At 37.1% G+C, this 14,485-nt stretch overlaps 1 protein-coding gene across 1 annotated transcript in view; it reads right to left on the reverse strand.

Annotated features, from left to right (window-relative positions):
• The window catches only part of PTPRN2 (protein tyrosine phosphatase receptor type N2), a 625,844-nt gene that overhangs the window by 16,443 nt on the left and 594,916 nt on the right, over positions 1-14,485 (reverse strand). The window contains exons 20-21 of the mRNA XM_033074413.2: positions 10,794-10,847; positions 8,736-8,800 (exon numbers count right to left, since the gene is read on the reverse strand). Of these exons, the coding sequence (XP_032930304.1) occupies positions 8,736-8,800; positions 10,794-10,847 (119 nt within the window). The remainder of the gene's footprint in view (positions 1-8,735; positions 8,801-10,793; positions 10,848-14,485) is intronic.

Genomic DNA, 14,485 nt, shown 5'->3' on the forward strand with positions numbered 1-14,485 from the left:
TAATCACACCATATGAGGGGCAAACTCAATCTGATTATAAAGAGAAAAGGGTCATAACTAGGGGGAGTGTAACACCACTTCTTCACTGACCATTAGTTTTAATAGCAAACCAGTAATATTTACTAACTAGCTTAGTCTCAAAGGCCCAACCTCATCTCATCTACTCCAGCCATCCTTGAAGTTGGAATTGGAGTTAGTCATCTCCTCTCTCAACAGCTAAGAGAGAGAGGGTAAGCTCTGATGGGCAATTCATTTGCCTGAGAATTATCCTCCAGAGGTGTGTATCATTCTCCTTGATGACTGAGGAGAGCCAGACAACTAGGTTAGGTGAGATACTTAACACTAGATGTTTTATGTGCCCAAAGTTAGCTGGAATGAACCTGGGCTGAAAAGAGCTGAGTTTCTGCTCTTCATTCCTGGGCTCACAAATGCTAGAATCTGCTAAAGCTTACAGTGTTTAAGATCTGTGCTTTGTGTCTGTAGCCTTCCCTACTTCCCTTAACCCCACATTTGGTGATTTTGAAGGAAATGACAGAAAAAAGGTAACATGGAGCCACAATGAAAAGATAAACCAGTGTAGTGAAGGCCATGGAAGTGAAAAATATGTCCCATGAGCAACTGCTGTTTGTATAGTGCTCTGCTGCAAAGAAACAAGAGTATTTTCTTCCTTCAATTTTCATTGTTGAAGTGCCCACTAAATAAAATACACTTGTAAGTATTAGAGATAAAAAGAGGGCCTCACCATCAGCTAGAAACTACAAAAATAAAAGTAATTTTCATTTGTAGTTATCCAGATGTCTGCTGCTGTAGCTCTGCTGTTGGCCAGGAGGATCATTTGTCTCTTTTCATGGAAATAGAAAAGCATCAACAAAATCCTAGTGAGGGTCACACTTTTAAAGATAACAAAAAAGATTAATGTATTAATGTTGGCATTTTCATTTTAAGGTTATTCACTCTTTGAGATGAACAAAATCTGTGTGCATGTGTGTGTAGTTAGGGATGGACCCAGCCTGTGCCTGTCAGTGAACTGTCTGTAATTTCAGACAAAAGAGGTATTTCTATGCACCTAACAACAACCCAAATTAAAATGTCATTACCTTTATTAAAGAGAAAACCGAACAAAAACAACTTCAATGAAAGTACACAATGGGCAAAGCAAGCATGTAAGTGGAGAAGGGAGTGCTTAAAGTAATAAGTGAAGTAATTAAAATTATTGTGACAGTCATGCACACACAGAGTGTACATTACATATATGCCTTACATAATGTGTTACTGTTTACGCATTTTATATTAATACTTGAAGACTGCATGTAATAAATGTACAAATGTGATATGGCGTTGTACACAATCCAAAGGAAGGTGACACTGAAGATGGAAGACCTAGGCACAATCTAATATTTAAAAAAATGACACAGGAAAATAATGCTTCTAAGTTTTACACTGATTTTAACAGCCCTGCTGGTATAGAAATTCACTGCTGACATGTCAGTTTTTAAGTTAATATCCTTTGTCAATGCAGAAAAAAACATGCAGAAACCACTCACTGTAACTGAATGCAAATGGATGCTAATTTGAGGACTAATCCTTCCTCACTTCCAGGGTGTGTGAGAATTGTCACATCACATTCTATACACGATAGGAATTGTTTCTTTTTTACAATTAGATTTCCTCCACCTTCCCCAGAAGTTAAAAGGAAAATGAATATGCCTAAATTACTACAGAAGAATTGCTAAAGAAATGGATGTTAATGAGTTTTATTCTGTATGGGGTAAAATGTTGCATAATCACCTACTGTCACTGAAAATACCAGTGCACACATCTAAATTCAACTTACATGTGCATGTGCAGACACACACACACTCTCTACGCACATACAGAGAGAGTATTGTGAATATGTTGTTACTTCCTACTAATAGATGCTCCCCAGGACCATCTCCCATGGAGTTTAACACAATTTGCTTCCTTTAGTATCTCTTCCAGAAACTCTTGGTACATTACCTGAAAGGCAGTTGATCTCCATGTGACGAATCAGACACGAACAAAGTTAAGATGTTTATTGCAAAAATGACATTTATGAAAATGTCTCACTTGGCCTTTAAAAAAATCTTGAAGTCCTCTTTGGAAAATATGCATTTTCTTTCCAGGAGACACAGAAGTAGCTTCGCCTACATACATCTATTAAATTGTAAGAACTACATTTTACATTACTTTCATTTTACGTTGCACGTAGGTGGTAAAGCTCTCACAAGACAATACATGGAGTGACCTGAATAAAAGATGCAACTGTTATGGATTCACTCTTTAAATTCTTTAAACAGAGTTTATCTTTCAAAGTGACTAAACTGGTCCAGCTATAGAAACTGGGGAATAACTACACTTTAGCTACCAAACTGTACCCTTTACAGCCAGAAGACCACCACTGGTCAATTGAACACTTCTCTGCTGCATGAGATTAGCTACCAAAAAAGAAATGATTTTACTCTCTGTATATAAACTTCCCTTTCCAATCATGTGCCCAGCTGCTTTCAAAGCAGTATCACAGTACTTCTATGACCCAGCTTTTTCACTTTTCCATATCCTAACCTACCCATTGTGGGAAAAAACGCTGCACAAATTCCTTATCTGCTTGTCTCCTCCTTAGTTTCAGTCAATGACCTCTTGTTTTCAAATTAGTCACTATCTCAAGCTGCTTACTGACATCAATACATTTCTTTCAGGGTCTTCCAGCACTCTATGGGGACCCCCCTTCGTGCTCCCTCTCCCAAGGAATAGCCCATGTCTGATCAGTCTTTCTTCACAATTCATTTGCCCCTAGCCCTGGATAATTAGGATTGCTTTCTACCATACTTTCCTATTCCCAAGTCATTTCCAATAAAATTCTCAGAATAGTAAATAACTCAAGAAATATGTGTCTTTTTTTTTTAGGGTAATCCCTGACCACTAAATTATACATATTAAAAAAATAAAAAATGATAAAGAAATTGTATCAATGACATGTTTGTTTTTTGCTTGAAATCTTTATATTCCATAAAGAAAGCCAACTAAAAATGCAGACCATACAACATACAATGGGAAACATCAACCAAGAACACCCTCCCCATGGTCACTAATTCATTTCAGAGCAGAAGCTTGTAGAACAAGCAACATTTTTATCTTCCTTTTATGAACTAATAATCGATGACTCCATACAGGCAATAACATACGAATAGCTTTAAAGCATCATATGTCCAAATGTGTTTTTCAAAGGACATAAGCACTATTTTAAACAGCTTTTTCTAAATAGTAAGAGTTTGCTGAGCATCTCAGGCTCGACTATGAAAAACTATCCTATACATTCCCTATACACTTGTGCACGTAGCTGGGGGCCCAGCTCTCATTGTGATTAATTATCTGCTGGGAAAGGCTGCAAGAACGAGCACTATTTGCCTAATTGTGTTTCCAGGGTAACTCATTGCATAAAAGTTACAATACATAAATGCAGCTCATTTGAAAAACCGGCCTCATAACATACGATATGTTTACATGGACACGAGCAACTTCCTTTGGAAACTGAAATAGCAGCATTTCAGATTTACATGGTTGGCATTACTGCTGCTGAGAACTGAGGCAGTCTTGTAGACAGCACAACAGTAAACAAAGCAAACTCCAATTTTTTGGCTCTGTATGTTTTTTTTCTGTATTCCTAGAGATAATAATCTGTGTCACCCAAATCTCAAAGACTAGCCATGTAATTAAGTCAAACTCAGATCCTGAAAACAATTATATTTTTAAGTCCTGAATTTTTCTGCTGTAATTTTTTCCCACAATACCACCTATTTCTAATCCCACTTTTTGACCCTCTAGCCATTAACTACCTTTTTAAAAAAAAGAAAAAAGAAATCTCCCTTTTACACTACATATTCTCTCAACCTCTGTACGAAATGTAGTATGTTAAATTTTGTTTTCATGGGAGAAGCTTGATCCTGGGATGAGGAAATATTCCCTCATTCACCAAAAGCATGTCAGAAATAGTCAGCTCTAGACTTGTATCAGCACAACAGAACAATAGAAATTTCTCAGACTTTGCACAAGGACTCAAAAATAAGCAGATTGAATCCATTTTAACACAAGTATGGGCAAGCATTTCCTTTCATAAAACCCTTTCAGAGAGGAGCTAACCCCACAACTTCATTATGATTGTTAAATCCAAACAGCAGATAAGCAAAACCTCAGCAAGGGTTCAGATTAGCCCACATCATTTGATCACGATGAGTCAGAAGGCGAATTAAGGAATCTTTTGTTTTGCCTTAAAATGTCACGGTATAAACTGCATCTGCTCAGGAGCTGACTCACAAGACCCTCAGACAATAGGGTAGCAGGGGCAAGGGAAGGATTGGGGAGATAACCTCCACAGCCAGCCCTGGCCAGAGTGTGTGTGCTCATCAATTATAATCCAAGCTTTTGAATGCAAGAGAATAAACCGCTGGTTCGGCTTTGCTAAATCGAATCTTTTTTTGCTGGGTTTCAGAATTTGGAAATCAATACTTTAAAAGGATTTTAAAATTCATATTCACCTTCCCTTTGACTCATCTCGTTTCAGCCAGTTCAAACACAAGAAAATGGATGGTCAGCAAACCCTAAGCAGCTGCTGGCTGGATGAATATCTAAAAATCAAACTATTATCTACACTATCCAAGCCTCTCAGTTCAGAAAAATGAAAGTGGGAGGACTCATAATCCCATATGTTTTTTCTTCTTTTTTTTTTTAATTTTTTTTTTTTTTTTTTTTTTTTTGGTGCCAGAAACACTCAATAAAAATGTCTTGCAATATATCACACTTTTAGTCAGTACAATAAGCCTGCGGGAAAGACATGAAATGAGAAAATTCTCAACTTTTCTCTAGATCACACAAAAAGAAAAAAAAAATCTGATCAGCTCAGCATTACTGTGAGTTTGGAGTGAGGAAGAAATATCAAGTAGACTAAATCTAAATCATCTTATCTTCCCTAGTAACAAAGAAAAAACTTGTAAATATATCAAGAATGTTGAAATTCTCAGCAGAAATCAGCCTCAGAGAAACAGTACCTATCAAAAATCCAGCAAGCATTGTTATCTACATAAACAATCCATTATCACTTTCTGTATTTATTTAAACCACAAAAATGCACATGGGCTGAACTAAATCACTTCTCAGCTTCTAACTCAAAACTAGAGCTCATCCTAAGATGGTTGTCACTGAAAGGAGAGGTGATTTGGTAATTGTCTTAAAACACCCATGTACAAATAGTGATCATAGTTAAATAGGTATCATAGTTGAAATATTGTACATGGCATTTAAATATGTTACTGTAAGGACAGAGTCAACACTGTTTCATTTTTCTTATTGCCTTGATGGGTATAGGATCAGGGTCTCTGCACAACACAGAATCATAGAACATCAGGTGTGGGATCTCAAGGATCAACTTGCACAAACTTTCTAGGCAACAGCATATGAAGCTAGGAAGAAAAAAATTACAGTAATAAACCACACAATAAATAGCTACATTAATTATTGGAACAATGAAACAAAAGGACATACTTTGCATTGAAACTGCCTGCTTCCTGACATGACACAGGAATGATAGTGCTGGATAGACACTGCTACTCTCTGAATACTCCAGTATCTCAGATTATTTAATGTGGATGTTAGGAATAAGTGCACAGATGCAATCATTGCATTTACTGCACCGAGTACAGTGAAATTCATTAAGAACCTCCCCCAACAGCAAATCCATCCCAGCGCCCCTATGAGCTCCTGCACATCCTTCCACCAGCTCAATTCACCCACCAAGTACACCATGGGAGCATTTCTGCCCTCATTACCAACTTTTACTGTCCTGCAAGTGCCTTGAGCCGAGATGCTTGACTTCTTTAAATTTTCATTCTTTAACATTCCCTTCCTCAAAGGGGTTGGGGACGTCAAACGGATGCGGTAGATGTCAAACACAAAATCCTCCCCAACTTGATTTCTTTTCCCCTGCTCTAGGTTTTAGGAACAGGTCCCTTGTTGGTGGTTTTCAGCATCTAAAATAATATGAAGGTTGGCAACAGCAGGGTAGTAGAAGATATGAATTTATAATGTGTTTAATAGACTAAGTGTTAGCACTAATTCAATGAGCAGTGGAAGAAATTGTAAATGACAAAGGCATTTACAGTTAACTGTCTAAGAGAATGCAGGGAAGTAAATCATTACGTGAAAAAGGAGCTCCTTTGCCCAACCTATTAAAGACCCCACTAAAGAGGCAAGGTATTTATTGATTGCTTTCTACTTTCCCACTGCTGAAACTAAGTATTCCTCTATTTACTCTGATTTAAAAATGCATTATTGTCTTCTTTCTAATAAAACAGACCATGGAACAAGAAACTCAAATTATTCTAAGTTTATTCTTAAAAGTCCGTGGTGGTTTTTTTTTGGTTGAGTTTTTTTGCTTTTTTTTTTTTTTTTGAAAGACTGAAGGCCTTAATCCTTAAAAGCCTTTTTGAAAGAAGGGTTCCTCGATGCTGGCCCTGCAGCTGGGCCCAGATTGAAAGTGCACTTACATTTTTATGTTCAGCGCTGAAGGACTCTGAAGTTAGCCCTCGCACTGCACATAAAAGCTTTGGAAAGGGCATTCTTTGCCACTCGTGCAATTCATTCTCTAAGAAAAGGAAATGGAAAGAAAGATTTCATGTCCAGGGCTTCAGGCCTTTGATCATTTGATGAACATTGGATCCTCAACCTGGGCCTCCAGCTTCTCAGGCCAGACAAAGAGGGCCCCGGCCGCACAGGCTGGGCCGCGGCTCCCGCCCGAACAAAACCTTTGGCGGCCGCACAGTGTGACAGCCTGGGAAAGGCCCACCTCAGCAGGGCTGAGATGCCCGCTCTGCCCTTTGATCTTTCATTTAAACTCCAGCCAAAGCTCCAGGTCAGGGGATTTCGCGTCGCACACCCCCACGGGCAGAGGGGAGCAGGTCAAGAACAAAATGGGGGTGACCGATCTCCAAAAAGCCCTGTGACGCCTTTCTCTGGCCAGTTTCACATGACTTGTCTGGCATTGTGAAGCGCTAAGCCCACACTTAAAATGGAATTTGACATTACATGGTACAATGGAGTCAATAAATGGCATTCTTCAGTGCTTTTACAACAAAGTCAACCCTCCCTTAAGTGGCTGAAAGCCCCAAGCCAGAAAATACTTCTCATTTACTTCTATATGCCAATAAATTGCATATACTTTAAATCTAGTTTTCATCATGGATTCTCACTGCTGATGGTTGAAATGAGTGAACAAACACTTAACAAAGTTCCACATTAATTTTTCCACATTAATTTTATGATGTACCATTGCTTCTATTTTTAAAGTCTAGGTTATCACGTGGCAAGTAACAAGCATTGGAAATATCTCCATATTCCTTCACAGAGCAAAAACCCATTTTCCAACGAGCATGAAAACCTAATCTCATCCCACTGAAAAATTTATTTTCAGTACAGCGCAAAGGAGAAGGCAAACATACAACTTCTTTTAGCATCAGTGGCAAGTTCCACATGATGCTTGCGGGCAGAAAATTCAGTCCATGTTTGATGAGACATGTTAACAGAATCTGGAGACAAAAAAAAAAAGTAAAATCTTCTTTCTAAAGGGACTGGATGCCACCATGTCCCAAAGGACCAGAATATTCAGGATGCAGCAGCAGATGACTGCAAATCATGGAGAGTATTTTTAAACTACATGTAAAAATATGTCAATGTTAGAAGATCTTAAAAAAATCTATTCAAAGAACTAAATGTTGTTTCTCTCTATAAATTAGCACGTTTTTACAACTAATCCTTTTCCATTAAATACGCATGTGTGCATAATGCCAGATGTGGCTTAAGAACTCAGGATAAGAATCAATAAAACCAAATTTGGTCAGGTTTACACATTCACTGTCACCCTTCTTCCTTCTGAAGATAGTACCAGCATTAAAAATTTGTTCAGTTCTAACAAAGATTATTTCAGAGTATCTCAAGTACTTCCCACCATGAATAATTTACCAACCAAGAAAAAAAATGAATGGTCCCAATCTCTAGAGAATCTGTAGATTGCTCATTTTAACAAACAAGTTTTTGTTTAGTTGGCAGATTATTTCCCACATCATAAAATCACACATCACAGACAAGACTTCTAAGAAACAGAAAAGTTAAATACATTGTTCAATATCGAACAGACAGTGATAGAACTGGTGATGGAGATTTATTTTCTGTCTATCTTGTTCACTACAGTATTTTTCCTTGTAAGAAACAAATCTGTGCCAGACATGAGGCCCTGTCTGACACCACCACTTCTACATGTGTTGGTGGCAATGGGCAGCTCCAAAAAGTAAAATAATTGCATCTGACTGTCGTGGTGGGGTACGTGACAGGGGACTGGGCAACAGCCATGACACAGCCTGGGACCTAGCCTCTGTAACCACTATATTAGGGTTGTACAGCCCCAAGGCATCTCTTGCAAAAACTGTAACAACAATTTTAAATGATAAATTTAAAAATTCAAATACTTCTCAACAGCACAAACACACCTCTCATTATTCACAAAGCATTTGCATTAGGTATGAAAATAAAACTACAGAACATTCAGGAAAGAGTACAATTTGCCTCTAATTTATTCTCAGATTTTCTGTGAATATTGCTCCCCCACTGTTGTCATGGCAACACAGCACATCTTTCAGTAGTGAGGAAGTAACAAGCCTTTCGATTCTCACCTTTGGCCATTTTATTGAGAACCATGTCAATTAGAATGTAGGTTCCACTTCTTCCCGCACCATCGCTGCCAACAGAAAAGGAAAAAGAAAAAATAAAGCCTATCAATGTGCATCTAGACTCAACATGAAGGTACCTGCCCTTAATGTTATAGTGTTACACATGGTGGGAGAGGAGAGAATGAGGGGTTAAAGGAGGGCACTGAGAGAGGAGAGAAAGCTTGCACTGAATAAACACAAGCTGGTTGTGGAAGATTAACTACTACCCTGCATGGATAACAGGGCTTTGTTTTGATTTTTTTAAGCCAAGTTGTGTTCATGCAAGAAAAACATTTCAAACAACAGCAAAAACCCTAAGCCAGGATACCATTTCTATTCAAAAAGTGTATTTATAGTAACCTTACAGTCACTTATATATGAGATGAAGAACTCAGAGTAAGTTTGACTAGAACATTATCCAGAACAGTCAAAAATGTTGCAGACTGCATTTGAACGCAGTGGTCAGAGGGAATGCAGAGATCTGCTCAAGAACAAATATTTGATTACTGAGGACTGCAATCTTTCTTCACTATATATGCGTGGTTTTTTCTCTGCACCTTTCCCTTTAGTCCTTCCCTAGTAGCAATGACCAGAAAGAAATATTATCTTGTAATTCCTAAGAAATAGCTTTAACTTTTGTATATCAATAGCTTGTCCTCAAAGATGTGAGACCAAGCCTTGGGAGGGGGAAAGCTCCCTAATCTGAATGCAGCTTGTGTCCCTTTCAGAGAGCAACGTGTAATTGCCAGCGTGATGCTCTTTTAGAGCTGCTGTTAGCAAACATAATTAAGACTTTAAGTAAAAGCTTTTTTTCTTTCCCTCCCCAAAATTTTTACAAAGGTGCATGTGCGACCCATTAGGCTGGTATGTAGTTTTATTAATTAAGCCATTATTTTTATTGATAGCTCAATTTGTGTACAAGAATTAATGAAAGAAAAAAATAATAGAACAGCATGAAGCACATTATTGCATTCTGTTTACAGGCAGGCTATGAAACTTAATTTCTGTAGACAGAGATTTTTTTTTCTTTTAGTTACTAGATCACTGTTTAGAGAAAAGGATCTAGTGGTAATAATTTTTTTTCTCTGTCTATGAAGGGAACAAAGACACAATCTTATTAGCTAAGCTGAATAATGAGAGACGAGACAGCAACCAGGCCCAATAAAAACAAAAACTGCTGAGCTCATGGTAGATATTTCCATCCATCACAGTAAGGAAAGAGTGGGAAACTTCAAGGGTGTTCATTGTATATCAAATAGTTCTTTTTTCATGTTTCCTGAAGGCAATGCAGACAAGCCCCCTCTGGAGCATTCAGCTCCTTGCACCCTCACTCAGCTGAGCCACACGTGAGAAACACATCCCCTCCCTCCCCACTCCCACCCAAAGTGCCACATGGCAAACATCCTGCCTCTTAGCAGGGCTGTTTTTCTGTCTTCATTATCTACGAGGATATTTTCAACAAATAAGTCAGAACCTCCAATGGCAAAACCCAACATTAATGTTATTATGGTAAACTTGTCCATTGAACTGCCCAACAGCTTTTGTGTGCATCTACCACATTGTCAGACCTGAAAATACTCTGTGCTTAAAGAATTATTCCATCTCTGGGCAGGTTTCCACTCCCTGACATTGCCCTCTTCTTACCCTGATTGCTAAAAAAAAGCAAAGAATAAATAAAACATAATTGAGTGTTAATAAAATAAACCAGACAAAACTGGGAGGGCATGCAAAGGACATCTATGATTTTGAAGATGTATGAAATTGAAAGTATACTAGAAAGCATGACCATAATTAAGTCACAGCTCAACATCTAAAAAATTGCATGGAAGGATAATTTAATGAGGAAAACAGATCCTAAGTATTAAACAGCATCAAAACTCAGTGGAATTATACTTAAAAGTTTTAGCCTACCTCACTATTTAGTGATTCATGTAAAGCTTTAATTTGCCCACTTTGTTTATATCTCTGTTAAATTCTTACACATACAGATCTCTCTAAAGCTATTTTAGAAATTGTACTTGCCTGCAATGAACAACTACTGGACAAGAGCGACCCCTGTAGCACTTGTTTACTTTTCTGAAATAAAACAGACACAAAAAATTAATTAAGCATATTATATACCATTTTTTTAGCCAACTGTCAAAAATAAGCAATAAGAAAATTCAAATACTGCTGTCTTTAAAGAAATACTCAGGTTGATAGTTTCCTAATATAACAAGCTGTTAAGTAGATCATCTTGATTAAAGTTTGATTCTGGTTTGCTGCCTAAGAAGTCCCAGAAAACATTCAATTATTGCTGTTGTCTGGGCAAAATAAATGAGCTATTTTCTCAAATGGTTCATTTCTTAGCTCCAAAACTAAGATTATCTTGAGATGCCTTGATTTTGAGGCAAACTTTGAGTTCATGAGCTTGCTCAAGGAAATATCAAGGGTCATCAAACTGAATATAAAATTAAAAAAGGCTATTCCATTACACTTTGTACAATGTGTGCTGATCTGTAACACCACTTCTTCCCAGAAAGGCAAATGCCAAATCTCCTGAAATGCTTCTTAAAAATTCTAAAATCTAATCTTATTGTAGTAAAAATAACTAAATCCATCAGTAAGCTTTGGTTCTACTGCTTTGATTATATTGAAAAAGTGCTATATATTTAATATTTACAGACTGTTGTCTTCGACAGCTTCCTGGTTAAACATTCTCAGTGGCGAGAGAATATATGTGAAATCAATCAATAGAAGTACTGCCACAGAACAGGTCAGCTGATATGTAAACTCAATGAAGGAATTAACTAGTGCTGAAGCAAACCAAGATACTCAGTCTAAGAATAGAGCCCACAAAATTGGTTTAAATTTATTTAAACTGCCTTACAAAAACCAAAATCCCAAGCCCTCTCTTTTGCTCTAGGATATATTTTGCATGTCAAGTATATTGCAGGCCAAAAACCCATAAAATATGCACACATATGTTAACAAGGCAAGATGAATAAAGGCTAAAATGGGAAAGCATTGCTTCAAGAAATCAAAACCTTTCATTCAAATTATCTGATGAGATGTTTGAGTTTACTGGAGCTAGAAGGTCTCCTACAAAATCATTTCATAGGGCAGCTTCCAAGGGGTGGTCTAATAGTCCCCAGCTCAGTGCAAGTGCTACACAGGATCTTGATAGCTAAACTAAAGGGAGCTGCTGAAATTTGACAACAGTGGTGTGATGTTATTATGAATTTTAAAGCATAACTAACCTACTGAATCATTTAGTTCTTGGCTGTTCATCTATTCACTAACATCTGTGCTGTGAAAACATGCACATATCTTTAAACACTGCTTAGAGTATAGCCTGAAGATGCCCAAACTTCTGACAGGGTGTTGGGATACCTGGAACTCAACCCAAACGGGCTATGGTATTGGTGATATCCCACGAAACCATGTTTTCACATTCTTCTCTTTGTTACTTAAGACTGTAACCAAACTTGAGAACAATATCAAGTTCTTGTAAGGATTCCTTTAAAACATTTCAATTCAGTGACTTTTCACAATTCTTACTCTCTTGCTTACTTATGTAAATCATACTTGAAGAGACATTCTGTCTCTATTTATATTCCCTGGATGTAAGTAATTAATGCAGTAGAACAATGTTCTTATTAAATGAGTGGTAAGTAATTGAGAAGCACATGACTTCAGAAGTTAAATGGACCATTTATATGTCCATAAATATATCTGTATGCAGGCAGTACCCAACAAAACTTCAACGACTTGGGCTACAGCAGAGTTTTCACTTGAATGAACCATTTAGTACCTGATGGTCATATCTTGAGGATCAGTCCCTTCTATATGATATAAAGCCTGGTTTTTTGGTTGTTGGGTTTTTTTGTTGTTGTTGGGTTTTGTTGGTTTTTTTTATTGTAGAGTAAATTATATTTGAAATGTCAGTACCAACATCTGATACAGTCAGCCTGCATTCCCCAACTTGCAGCTGGTCACTCTCCCCCCACCCCCATCATGTGCATTAGTAAAGAGTTGTTTTTCCATTTCAAGTATTAAATAAAAGCTAATCACTACAGAGGGGTATTTACCGTTTCTCTTTCTGCTTGTGTGGTTCCTTTGTTCCTTGCGTGGCACCACTAATATGATATTTGCATGTTGTGACTAGCCATCTACCAAAGTCCTAATATAATTTCAATGAAAAACTCGATCTAAATCTATCAGACCTCTCAGTAAATCACACAGCCAGAGACACATGTTAGGGAAAGACACCTTATGTTTGTCAGTTTTATTGAAGGCGTTTCAAACATTTCCATTATCACACATTTCAGAAAACACATTAAAACAAAGGGTTTCAATCCAGCTGGTTCATAGCTTTGTCTATATATAGCTTATGAAAATATTTAGAAGTGCAGCAACATCTCATTTCATTCTTAGTTCTGGCTAATGAGAGTGAGCTGAAAATTCATCAGTAAGCGAAGTTCTTGAATGTTGAAGAAAATATATATTATATATATATATATATACATATACAGGAAGAATTAACTTAGAAAGAATGATTAGTAATACAAACCAACCCTTGGCTCATTGAGTGAAAAAGAAATCATCATGCAAACCATCAGCAAGCAAAGGTCAGAGGTCGTTAGAGGCTCAGAAAAGGGGTTTCCCACATTGTCCCTGCAGCAGAGTCACAGTTTCCAATGATCACTTTTGTGACTATGCAACTGGGCTCATATTACTAGCTGCAACATCACAAAAATGACACTGGCAACCGCTAATTAGCTGGCAAAATAAGAATTTGTCCATTTTTAAAGTGAGCAGTGTTAGTAAATGCCATTGCACACAGCGAGAAGTGATAGCATAATAGATATATATTTTAAGCAAAGCCCTCATATGTGATGCTAATTATCTTTTAGCTTAGCAGTCCCTCTTTAAAGTGTAAATGTGCTCCCTCTGGGCTCAAGAAATATTTAATGACACATATCAGTGCATGACTAACAAGCTAGTCCAGAGCAATAATGATTGGTCTATTGTTCAAAATGAAATTAGGACTCCAGAAGCATTTAAAACTGACCAGTGGTTTCCGTAGTAGCCTCACCTCTCAGGGACTGTCTTTTGTACAGATTTGTAAATTATGTAGAATAGTCTCTTTTTGGCAATTTATTCCTATGTTATGAAAGTATGATCGATTATTCAGCAAGGTTTAATGTATCTGCTAGATGCAAAATCATCTAAATCACTGTCTGATACAGAGTAAGAGAAATGTAAGCTTTCAGTTTTCAAAGAGACTTGCAAAATTTATTTCAATAAAAATGTTTAGGTCCATATTTCCACAGACTCTGGGCAAGGTAATTTTGGGAATCCAATTTTTCTTGGTGATGAATTATAAAAAATAGAGGGTTGGTTATGTATATGCTTAGTTTCATATATGTATGTGAATATATAAATATACACACATATCCATATATATATACAAACACACTGAATGCACATAAAAACATAGATAAGATTAAAAGAAATGAGAGCAGCCCCATCCTAGCACTACCCTACTAAGAGTATGGTAGCACTGTCAGACATTTTTCTGGGGGCTTTATGACTCAGCTGTTGTAATCCAGCAGAGTCTGTACTTTAAATAGAAAGCTTCAGGTGCAAAACATGTATTGTATAAATGAATATTTTAGCAATAGTGCATTAGTTCTTTTGTCATTAAAAAAGAACGAAAAAGAAAAAAAAAA

Source organism: Catharus ustulatus, chromosome 1 (assembly GCF_009819885.2).
Source record: "Catharus ustulatus isolate bCatUst1 chromosome 1, bCatUst1.pri.v2, whole genome shotgun sequence".
Taxonomy (NCBI): domain Eukaryota; kingdom Metazoa; phylum Chordata; class Aves; order Passeriformes; family Turdidae; genus Catharus; species Catharus ustulatus.